This window comes from Solea solea, chromosome 8 (assembly GCF_958295425.1).
Source record: "Solea solea chromosome 8, fSolSol10.1, whole genome shotgun sequence".
Lineage (NCBI taxonomy): Eukaryota > Metazoa > Chordata > Actinopteri > Pleuronectiformes > Soleidae > Solea > Solea solea.
In genome coordinates, this window is record NC_081141.1 from 14,094,935 (window position 1) to 14,107,811 (window position 12,877).

The 12,877-nt window shown below is 39.2% G+C and overlaps 1 protein-coding gene and 1 non-coding gene across 2 annotated transcripts; both read right to left on the reverse strand.

The window, feature by feature from the left end:
- Positions 1-697: 697 nt before the first annotated feature.
- On the reverse strand, positions 698-10,537 carry letm2 (leucine zipper-EF-hand containing transmembrane protein 2). Its single transcript, XM_058636743.1, has 11 exons — positions 10,275-10,537; positions 9,392-9,465; positions 8,334-8,868; positions 7,279-7,422; positions 6,597-6,740; positions 6,275-6,478; positions 5,399-5,518; positions 5,152-5,271; positions 4,478-4,576; positions 4,029-4,097; positions 698-2,908 (listed from the first exon to the last, which is right to left on the reverse strand). The coding sequence occupies exons 2-11, from the start codon at positions 9,436-9,438 to the stop codon at positions 2,852-2,854; spliced, it is 1,539 nt and encodes a 512-aa protein (XP_058492726.1). The 5' UTR covers positions 9,439-9,465; positions 10,275-10,537; the 3' UTR covers positions 698-2,851.
- A 2,179-nt stretch (positions 10,538-12,716) lies between these two features.
- On the reverse strand, positions 12,717-12,790 carry trnam-cau (transfer RNA methionine (anticodon CAU)). Its single transcript has one exon. It is a non-coding gene; the product is annotated as a tRNA-Met (tRNA).
- Positions 12,791-12,877: the final 87 nt, after the last annotated feature.

Sequence of the window (12,877 nt, forward strand, 5' to 3'; positions counted from 1 at the left end):
TATTATTATGCAGAATATTATCTCTAATTCGAGATTCAGATATAACATCATAATGACAGTAATTCAAGTTCATGATGTTTAATTATTCTTAACTGAAGATATCTACATTGTACTTTTTACATTTTGTACTCGACTTTGTACAAGCTGTCCTGCTCCTAAACCCAACCCCCCCCCCCCCCCCCCCCCCCCATTACACATGCCTCAACACATTCCCATTTTTTTTCTCCACATGCACTTTGCTGCTCCAGTTAGCTATTTATTGTTATTTAAGATGACTTATTACAAAGCATATATACTATATACACTTCATGTTAATATTCTATTGTGGTTGCACCTTACACAAATATACTGCTTTGTGGTACAATGTTCTGTTTTAAAAAAATGTTCAACTTACATAACTGTACAAGTGTACACGTGTGCCCGCTTCACTGTGCCTTTTAAATTGGGGACAAAGAAAGTTCTATTGAAATTGAAATCGAAAGATATCTTGGATTAAGTTTCAACCACTAACACCAGCAGCTACATTAAAGCCAATTTCTAGAAAACCAGCAGTAGAGAATACAAACTGATGGACATGCATGTCCACGACTGTTATGTGAGTACTGTGAGTAACCTGGTGGAACTAATCTTCCAGTCAGGTGCAATTAAACTGCTTCAAATGAGAGTGCAACATGACAAAGTAAACATTCAAACAATGTAGAAAGCAAAACCACATGAACCTTTGTCGTTTATTCATTAACTTGAGGAAGCTTGGTTTCAGATCAGTATTAATACACGTTAAGTGTCACATATTTCATTTATTCGTCAAGTCTGTTTCTATTGCACAGTTACTTAAACACCAACATCTCCACCTCTTCTTCTTCTGTGACATTTGTGATATTTTAAGCATTTTCTGTCAAGACTGTCTTTATGTGCAAATTAGAATCATACAAAAAACACTGATGGATGTCAAACACTGATGCAGGCTGTGGTCTGAGAAGTGAAAGGCTTTTAAAAGCACCATTTGTGTGGTAGAGAAATTATTATATAAGCTGCAAAAAATCAAATATCACTTCAAATCCAAAAGGAAATATGGGGAAAGTCTTGGAAAATGTTCTAAGTGTGACCTCAGATCGAAACAATAAAGCCACAATTCTGCCTCTCTTTTTAATATTTTCTTAATCTCCATAAAAATAACATCTGACTGAATTTTTTTTTTTTTTATGAACACTGGTGGTGACACAACTCAGTTGGATTTGGGTATAAACGTGGATAAAATGGGAGGGTCACGGTGCATCTTTTAAACACACCGAATACACACTGAATAACCAAAGTGCAAAAAGAATACAGTGGAGACAATCTGTTAAGGAAGAAGGCAAACATGAACCCTTTTAACTCAACTTATAAATCTTCATTACGAATTATTTATGCGCTTAAAAAAATATTCTCATTTACAGCATCCACCACATAGGCAGGTAGCGATGGAAAAATAGTAGAGGGAAAATAGTGGAAACAAAAACTCTTATCAGCTGCAATGAAATGTCTCCATATTTAACAAATGTTAAAGGGAGATGAGAAGGTAACAAACACACAAAACTGTATTTGTACTGTACACAGCTATTATTGAGATCACATATCTATATTGTAAACCTTCCAATAACAACTTGGGGTCATAAACAGTTTTTTTATGAGCACTTACTAAAGTAAGGAATTAGGGCGACTTAGTCATCATGCTACACATTTACCTGTTTTAGAGCCACAATACTAAAAATAACATCAATCTCATCCGTGGCTTCAGAGTTAAAGCTTATCCTCCACATTAGTAGCACAGTGTATCTTCATAGATATTAGACTTTTCTCTTTATAAATCAAAGAGGTATTTGCACCGTAGTGTTAAAAACACAATCCATACACTGTACAAATATATGTATATGTACGTATAAAATAAATTTTGATTGAAATCAGTGGTTTAATAGTGGGAGCAGACAGCGTTTTACATCTGCGGTAAAAAGGAGTGACCACTCTCTTAATCACATCCCAGTCTTCATTTGCCAGTTGAAGCAGCAGGAAACAACACTACATTACAGTGTTGACAGGCAGGGTCGGTCTGCATCTGCTGGTCCACCCACAAACTAAACAACATTATGACATTTCCACTGAACCGTATGCTTTTTATTAAACTGCAGGCTGACAATGTGGCGTCTCTTGGTGTTTGGGTAAGACGGCGACTAAGTATTCTGCCAAAAACTGGACAGTCTTTTTCAACTTGAACTAAATATTAACAGAATAAAACTGAAAAGGGAGAACCCTTCAAGTAAATTAGTTTGAAGACCTTTGCATAGCAAACTGTACAGAGCTGCTACTGTGAGGTGAGACAGGGATGAAACTATACAAGATATTTACAAATTTACAGGAGGAGGAGGAGACTGTTTAGACTGCAAGGAGACACCACTGAATAAGATGACTGATCAGAATCCGCCAAGGGCAGTTTGTGAATTACTTCTCAGACAAACACATCATCACAGCAGCAGACAGTGGGTCCTGCGACACTTCAGGCTGGTTCGTCCAGCTCGAATGGAGAGTTACAACAAACGGAGTGCACAAAAGTGAAAGCAAAGGGTAAAAGGTTGGATGAAGCAGCTGCCAAGACGGAGCCGAAGGAGCAGCAGCAGCAGACCTTTCTTGGTGTTAACAGAGGGATGAGAAGCCAATAGGACTCCTGGATGAGTTATGTGATCTGCTATTAGCCAAATCCCTGAAACACCAGTTCCTCTCCCTCTGGTCCAAAGAGGGGAGAAGGTATAACACAGAGAGGGGCTTTAAATAGGACAGGGCTCCATCACCCTTTCAGTCCAGATGTTCCTGCTTCTCTTCAAACACCATTGGCACTCATCTTGCTCTTCTGGGACACTTCTGTTGCCGCTTTAGCCTGTGAAACAAAGAGCTTAATTTAATATCCAGTATTTCCCACCGACAATCAGCCTGAGTGACATGAAACAAATAAATTTTTAATGTTAACAGTGTCATGCACACATTTCAGGCTGTCGTATGTCATTTGACTGGTTGTGAAGTAAATAGCATGACTGAATTAATCTTCACCTAATAGTTTTTTTTGTCTATATCCATAGCAAAACTGAATGAAGAACACCAAGTAAAGTGTGGCTACTCGGGTCAACAGACCAAGGCCTACAACTTCAGGGGGAGACTGATGTTAGCGACAGGCCAGTTGCCCATAAGTGCCAATATATGAAGTCAAGGACGCCTACAGCATCAGAGGGGGAGAGTTAAAGGGAAGATGATTATCACACGGTCTGGTAGTCAATGTCTCACTTAGGTTAGCTTTAGTTATACATGTGCACCCATGCCCAGTGGCGAGCCTAGACCACAGCCTGGTAAGCAGACGGGGAGCAGACAAAACACTACTTTTTGGTCATCTAACTCACTACTATTTTAGTAAAAAATATGACACCCATATATAAGAAAAATCAATGAATAAACCACAGTTACATGACGGACTATGAGAAACACAAAAACAAATGTGTGCTGCTTTTCTAAAGACCAATATCAAACAGACTTTGAAGTGTCTCGTTAAATGACCAGTTATTAAACAGACTCAGTTGGACGCCTGTGTGACAGGTCTATATTTATCAGCTATTTTTAAACCTCACAGAGCAACTTGCTGTTCATCAGTTTCCATCTTCTTTCTGTTTTCTGTATCACAGTTTTTCCTCCGTTCAACACATTTCCTTTCTTTCTCTAAATCAGTCTCCATTACTTTTACTCACTGTACTTTATGTCCATCAGTAACTGCTGTGTCCAACTGTTGGGGATTAACTCGCCATGTGATGATGATGATCAAAGAATGGAACGATTAACTAGATTCTTTCAAATGGCTGAACACCAGATGGAAAGGTTCGAACTGTGTAGGGCAGCATTACACCTCTTAGTGTACATTGAATGGAAATTATAAGAAGAACTTGATTATGAGGGAGTAAATCCTGTACTGGTTTTCATGGCTGCCGCTGGTCTGAGTAACACTGGGTGCTCACCTGCAGGACTTCAGCAGGTGTAAGAGGTTTTTCAGAGACCAGAGGGGCCTTGTCTCCTAGCTCCTCCACCTATAACAAAAGAGTAAAAGTCAACAATGTTTTTATGGTTCTTTTTAAACAACCACTCCCTCAACTTTTTATTGTATAGGGTCATTAAAAATTAAAACACATCTTCACTGACAATCAACAGGTGTTTCAAAAGCATAATGGTCAATCCAGTTGTTTTTAGTAAACATCGTTGTCTTTTCTCTGTTTGAGTATTTAGTTTAGTTCTAATTCTACATGCATCTACATCTATGATCCCTTAAGAACATGAAAATATCCAAAGACTCGACTGGAATTAAAACCCGTTATGCAGCCTCTGTTCTATTCTGAAATGCAGTGACAGCACTTTCCTCTGACTCATCAAAACAGTTTCTCATGTCATGCTGCTGTGTGTTTGCACTGACCGAACTGTCTTTGATGATGAGAGCAGTATCTGTCAACATGTCTGTAGTGACGGAGGCTGTGCTTGCTTCTGTTTTATCCACTGGGGGAGGAGCCGTTTTCTGCAAAAACAACAACAAACATCTGATAAGACAGCAACCAACAAACTGCTTGGGTCTATTTATTGTCCGTGGCTGTATTTGTTTAAGTCTCTCACTGCTCAAACAAGTGGTGCACATGTGACTTTCCCTGTGCAGGATAATCGTGTATTTATCATGTGCTCATATTGGCAGTCTAGACATTGTGGTCCAATATTTTGAGAATCAAGTGATAAAACTGACTCTAAGCTGTAGTTTTAAAATGCTGTCTTCTCCAGCAATTTAACATGAAATTGGCATATTCATAGATTCTGTTTTTTTTAAATTAGATTTAAATGTAATTTCAATATCTTAACATAAGTAGTATTACTAATAAGAATGAAAATACAAAACTAACATGTAAACTGCTAGGTTTATTCCCATGTTTGCTTATTGTCTTAATCAAATATGACTGTAAATAAAATGACCTTTCAACCCACAACGTTTTTTTTATTCTGTTGATTAATTTATGAAAATCATCATTATCAAATGAGCCGTTCTTTCAACATAGTTTTTCTAATCAGCACATAAGTATAATATGTGGAGGTAAGAGATCAAACCTCGAGTTTAGGAACAGGCGGGATGGCTGGGGGTTTTGGTTTGAGCTCAGTCAGATACATGGCTCTGGAGAGCAGCAGCAAGGATGGAGGAACATTCTCCTTCAGGTGCAGGTCCAACCACTGATGGAGCAGAAGAACATTTGTGAAAGGACAGCAAAGCACAATAAATCAACTGTTCAGGGTAAAGGGTTCACCTCTAAAGGGGCGGAAATTGTGGATTTCTAAAAAATATCATTCAGTTACTCACCTGTTGCAGCTGCTGATGTAGCTGATCAGTGGTAATACCCAGAGATCTCATCCCACGACTACGACATGCTGCCTGTAATTCTGACACACTCATCGCTGCCACACCTTCTGCTGCAATCATCTGTGAGGACATGAAGAGGGAGAAGGTCAACGGTACTATATCTAAGAAATGTATTATATTGAGACATAAAATGACCATGATGTGAGACAATGACGCCACAAGTATATTCATGAAACAAATTTTTATGAGAGGACTGTGAACTCTGTTTATGTTTTGGTTTGGTGTTTTTGGTCTGTTGTGTCACCCACCACCACACCACAGAATGAGCCAAGAGCAGCTCATTAGTAAGTGTAAGTGGGAGATTTGTTATGCTTGAGCATAGCACAGTGTAAAGTTAGGTAGAATTGCAATGTCTTACTTCTGTATTTTCCAAAAAATCTGGCAACCTAATAAAACCACACCCTTCAATGATTTCAAATGGGATAGCAGTAACAGTTTTAAACGCTAGAGATCCCTGTTGTATGTTTTCCATACAAATGTGGCACGTGTGAAATTTCATGATAGCTACATATGAGGAGGAACTGAACAAACTTTAAGATAAGAACACTTTTAAACTTCACAATACTTTTAGATTGTGGATGCTCCAAAAACATTATAATAATTTCACAGCAATATCATTTCAGTTTGCAGAGACTTGATTCATCACAGAATACTACAAAAAATATTTCACAAAAAATGTTTGATGTTACGGTAGAAAAAAAATGGGACTGTGTGCTCCTAACCATTTCAATACCTTTGTCTAGTTCTAGTTTGTCTTCTGAAGATTAAATTGATCACATTCTTGAAAAACAACCAGGTCCCAGGCCTTCATCTCACCTCATCGTCTGATTTGATGGTCCTGAGCTGCATCATTAGCTGAAAACGCAGTAAGTTGTTGGTGCCAATGGGCTGCAGCTCCAGCAGTTTGCACAGAGCCACCAATTGGGGGCGCTCCAGGTTCTCCAGCGTGAGTTCATCTTCAAACAGCTTTGAAAACCGAACAATATCCTTTGTGGTTGGCTGCTCACCTGTGCCCCGGACCTGCCAATGATACACAGATATGTGTAAAACACAATCAACACTGGATGCTGTTTTTGGATGAGGTACAATTGACTCGTTTGTGGTCATATAAGATGTTGAGAATGTTTCTGTAGTATACCTTTTGAACATATGTGGAGAAGCGCTGCGTTTCATCCTCTGTGTGAGCTTTAGCCTTGTTTCTTCTCGCCATCTCTGCGATGGTCTCTTGGAGAAACTTGGCAAGCTCCAGCTTCGCGGCTAGACCCTTCCTTTGCTTCTCCTCCTGCACGAGAGGGGAGGAGACACTGCTTAGTTTAAAAAAAAAAATCTACTGTATTTGAAATACATAATCATTGTAAAATTTCTCATAACATCTATCAAGAAGACAGAAATCAATATTATATTTTATAAATGTACGTTTTTACCGAATTTACCCTCAACAATCCTTTAAATATGTCTGCCTTTGATTGACTTTAGGTCAAATGTTGAGGGGCCAGACATTTCTGATGTCCAGGAGCATGGCAGCATTTCTGTGAATCACTCAACCATGATCCAGTACATCCAGGAAAGACCTAATTTACCCCAAAAACTTAGTGCTTTTCCTATCTAAAAGAGGAACAACATTACTGTTTGAAGAGAATGTGTAACATATATTATGTCACAGGTCCATGAGTAATTGCCCTGATTAGATGAATGTCAGCTGCTTGAATGGCCAAAGGTTCTTAGTAAAACAGCCACAAGTTACATAATCAAAATGAACCCTGTCACAGGTCATTCAGGAGGCAGGGTTTGTTTGTGTCTGTGTGCACATGTTCACATGCCTTTTTGGACTCTGTCTCAAAGGTGGAGGGTAACATCTCTGGGAAGAGTTTGAGGAAAACGGGCAGAAGGAACTCCATGAAAGGAACAATGATAAACACAATAAAGGGCACCAAACGGAAGAGGTCAGCACAGGTCCTCAACAGCTGTAAACACAGAAAGAGAGCAGTCATGTAACAAATGCAATTAGCGTAAAAGAAACAATTAATGAAATATACACCACAGAAGAAAATAACACACATGATAATCAAAATGACATGTTTGAGAAAAATATATACTAATAATTTAACAAAATGTGATAACATGAGCTGGTAGATTCATGACATCAGTCATCAATCAATGACTCAGTGTCCAAGTTAGTAAGATCCATTACACCAGCACTGAAACTCAGTCAGTACTCATCAAAAATAGCCCTAAATATAAATTTACATTGGCATGTGCACAATTTGAATCTTCAAGACTGCCTGCATAATCACACTGAAACATGTATACATCAATCGGTCAGTGATTGACACAACATTAAGAGATTGAGTTATCAATCTACCAGTAACTTTTCAAACTGAGGCCACAAAAACATTACAACTTATGTACTAGATAATTTGAAGCAAAGGTTCATCGTAAAGAGCATCTCATCATTAAGAACTTTGTAAACAAAACCATCTGATGAAATTACTGTTTTGACTTTCCTTGTTTTGAAAGGTGGTGTTCAGAAGATAGAAACTTAGTGTGGCAAATTTACTTTATCCGTTTGCACCACTTGTGCCATAAAATACTTAGTTGAAAGAAAGTATACTTATTTGAAAACACTGGCAGATCACAATCTCATGTCGTCATTATAAAGAAATAATAACCTCTTTCAGGATTATGAGGACTGAATATATTTGTTCACTGACCTGCAGTGAAATGAGTGAATAAGACAGTATAGCCTCAGCTCTGTAGCTTATTTGAGATGACAGAAACTCATCTGCTCTTGCTCACTTTTGGAATATTAAGTATTAATTTAATATTCAGAAAACTGAATAATCATAACATGCAATAAATATTCAATTTCTCTTACCCGTCTCCTCTCCCTGCGTGTAAGAAGCTGTCCATGTAAAAGCCTCCACACCATCCTCCCTGCAGTGTTAATGTCGATTCCAAGTAACCGGAAGCCATTGTAATAATGTTTCAACTCATCTACAATCCTCTGATACACAGACTTTTTCACTACTGTCCTCTCCTGCATTGGAGAAACAGTGGCCGCTGTGGTGGTAGATGCTGGTGGAGAAGCTGATGGAGGTTGAGAATTGGAAATGATGGACGTTGAGTCCCTTTTAGCTGCTGAAGAAGCATCCTGTGCAGCGGATAGTGAGGGCTTGGTGTCTTCTTGCTTTATGTCCTGGAGCCAGACACCTGAACTGTGTAGAGAGCGGGCGAGCAGGGCAGAGTTGTGGCCACGGCTGAGGGCATGGCCTCGGTAACAGTGGGCGTGGCCATAGCGGCAATGTCTGAGTGGGGAAGAGGACAAGACGTGGCGGGGAGGGTCAATGTGGAGATAGGCTTTGGAGGACAGAGAGGAACAGCTGTGCCTTTTAGACAACAAATATGATCCCCTGTTGACAGAGGTAAGAAAAAACAGTTAATAAGTACAAAATACTCTGCAGGAGGAGAAGAAGACATACATAAAGTGCAAATGTAGCACTCAAGTGTGTAGATGATGAACGGATACAACTGACCAATGATACAATTCTGACCATTATTTCAGTTAATAGAAACATGTTAAAAGCTTTTTAGGGCTTCATGTGCTTCACGTTATCATAAGGTAATTTCTTTACAGTTACAAATTTAAGTTACAAATCACAAATATACTCTACTTGCAGCCTTTTCAACCAGTGTGTTTTTTATTTTTAGCTGTTTTGAAATCATTAGAAACTGAATCTCCAAGTGATGGTCTATTGTTCTGACAAAACAAGATCCTGTATGAAATGAGAGAATTGGGAAACTCTGAAAATGTTCACTGCAGATTCTATGAAAAGGAGACACCTCTCCTCCAACACAGGAAAGACTGGTCTGGAACTGGGAGCATGTTAATTACAGTCTGTTTACGTTTTTCTTATGCATGCCACTGCAACTTACCTTGATCTTGTGACTGCAACGATCACCTGGTGACCAAAGACCGCCATTGTAGGGGAAGACTATGGTATTATATTCTGTTAAAGCACATGTAGAGACACACATGTAGAGTCAGAGAGGAGGGGTGTGACAGGTGTCCAATTACACTTCACTCACACGGTGCAGTTAACTGGCTAACTGGAAAAATACAGACCATGTAACACTGCTCTGCAAGCTGCAATCGGGCCACTAAATTAGATTAAATGATATAAAACAACACTAACACAACAGATCAAACCATAACCAGCTGTTATCAGACAGATAATGCAGTTTATTCCTAACGCGTCCAATTTCATGTCAACATTCATTAAAACAAACAAAAAAAAAAAACAAATGGCACGTTTTCAGGTAAGAGCCTAGCAGTTTGAGGAAAGCTAACAAACCAACTTCAGACTGGCACCGAATACAAAGTGGTTTATATTACCAACGTCATTCACGAGTTATGATTATGTAACGCCACGCTGCCTTCTGCACTTCTGTCATATCGGATACTTATATCCAATCCGCGTGTTGCCTTTATTTCCCACAAACTGACACTCAAACCTGAGAACACGACTGTTGTTAAATGGTCATAACAAATGTACACCGTCATGAATGTGACTCGGTGAGAAATCCGTGACATTTCGGTTATTTTCCAGTAAAAGAGTATCGTTGAGTAACAGCCAGAACAAACGTAACGGCTGAAAACTATAGAACGACCAATTATCTAACAAAACAAAAACACTGAGCGTTACCAGTATACAAGTAAACACCGCACCACTCGCCTTGACTAGCCTAGCATGTTAGCCCGTTAGCTTAGCATACTGATAGCGAACAGCTAACCATTGAAATGGAAGCACAGACTCACCTCCGGCGTCACGAGCGAGCTATGGCTGCCGCTGCTGACTGGGTGGCGTGATGTGATGACACGGGAATACTATAATCCATCCACAACAACCGGGCGATAAAAACGGGAGCGAAAGTGACGTGGTAATAATAAACCCATCTACTGTAGGCTTTCGTGTCGGTCCTGACGTGGTCAGTGACAGATATTATGTCCGCTGTTCGTTCCCTGAACTCAGTCGGGAGTACAGAGGGAGCAGCTGTGCTGGAACATCAAGTAGTGCATGCGCACACGTTTTACAGTGCTCAACGCTGCAAAACGCCCCGCACAGGCCCCAGGCCCCGCCCATCGCTTGATATAAGTGGGCGTACATCATGGCGTTGGTACTTTTCCAAGTACTGCTATTTTACCTGAAAGCGTGTGTGTGTGTGTGTGTGTGTATGTGTGTTCATATGGATTGTATGAAAAAGCATATAATGTTAACTGTTAACTGTGTTACAACCCGGCTCTTAGGCTGCAACAAAAATAGGGAGAGAAGACGAGGACTAGTGCAAAACAACGATTTATTTGCCAATTGAGAATTAAATATCAGTGTCAGTAATCAGTAAGTGTAAGCAGGTGTGTGTATGTGTGTGTGCTAAGCTTCAGATTAAAGCAAATACATTGTTGTTGATTAGATCATCATGTATTGTTGCATTCTAATATGTTCTTCCATAATATCTGTAATATAGCCTTGGTATATGTCCTAATAATTTTACAGCTCAACAGTTCAATAATAACATCATGCACAGCATTGTGTAACTCCAATAAATATACATTGAACAACATTGACTGTCTGTCAACATATTCACTAAAGCATTTAACACAGGAAATATAGGTGAAACATTAAGGTTTTAATTCATTTAGTAGCATCCATCACATTTCTGAGAATAAAGTAACAATTGGCCGATTATTTAAAAAAAATCATAAATTAGCACAATTGTCTGTACATCTTATTATTATTGTTGTTGTTGTTGTTGTTGTTATTATTATTATTATTATTATTATTATTATTATTATTATTATTATTATTAGTAGTAGTAGTAGTAGTAGTAGTAGTAGTGGTGGTACATGACCTCCATTTTCAATAATCTCTATTTCTTTTTTTGGCCTATAGTATCAATTCTCAAATAAAAGTGTGTAATGATGTCCATAAAATGCATTTAATGCTCCAGTGTGTCCAGTCTGCTAGTATTGTCACCCCTGCTCCCCTCACTCTCAACAAGGAGAGCAGTGAATCAGACATTAAGGGTATTTTTGAGTCAGTTTCTCAGCAGATACAATTTAAAGTGCAAAAACAAGCTGCTGGAAGTAAGAACAGGCAAGAACTGAGCTTCTACAGTCTCTTGCTGCAGCTTCATGGCACGCATACACACACAGAGAGATGTTTTCTGTATGTGTCAGGGATTTGAGGATTGGAAGAAACATTTTGAAGATCCTTTGCATTTGTTAGCCAAGGAGGAAGGCAGTGACATTAAAACTTCCCCATTCCTTTGGTGAGACACAAGAACAAAACACTGTTGTACTGAGAAACACAGAGTTGTGTGGATCTGACAGGCTCAATCAGCATTGTGTGAACTCATTTGGCCATTCATTAATATTTAAATGTCATGCACTACTATATTTAATTGTCATTTCTGCAAGACAACAGTTATTTTTTTAAATCACTTTTGTAGAAATGTGTCAAGAAAGCTTGTTAAACATATGCATGAATGTATGTTATTGAATAAATAAATATGGACATAGTAATAGATTTGTTACTGTAATGTTATTTTTTCAATTGATTTTTTAAGTAAGTAATTAAAGTAGTAGCAGTGCTAAGTAGAAACAGTAGTGGTAGGTGTCAAGGTTGGACCAAATCTTTATGGGGCCCTAACCTGGGAGTAGCTGGTGCTTGACTATTATGGTGCTTTTCCACTCTACAGTTCTCGAACCACTTGCTCGGCACGGCTCGAATCTACGCGGTTTGGGTATCAGACACATTGTTTTCCATTAATATAGTACCTCCTCAACGTGGGCAGGGTCGTCACAGCATGGCTTCTCAAAACCGCAGTGACATTGTTTTATACTGTACATGACAAAAACTAGTGACTAGTAACGCAGTTCTTTTCAGTGTATTGACTGATTCTAATGATTCAGTTAATCAAAAAAATGTGTTACGTACTTCCCGTACGACCAGAGCACAGACTCTGACACTGAACCCGAGATATATTTTTTTAAATTTTATTAATCCCCTTAGGGAAATTATTCTCTGCATTTTGACCCATCCTAGAATTAGGAGCAGTAGGCTGCCACACTGAGTAGCACCCGAGGAGCAATGGGGGTTGGGTACCCCAGCCCTTTCGACCTGGTGGGGACTTGAACCGGCGACCTTCCGGTTACAAGCCAAGTTCCATTTACACCTGGCCACAGGCTGTCCAAAACACATGCCCCGTGTGAGGCTCGAACTCACGACCTTCAGATTATGAGACTGACGCGCTGCCTAACTGCGCCAACGAGGCCGGCTATCACTAAACACACCAGACTCCTCTCTTTGCTAAATGTAGATCCAATGTTTTTGATCTACAGTACGGCCTTGTTCGGTTTGA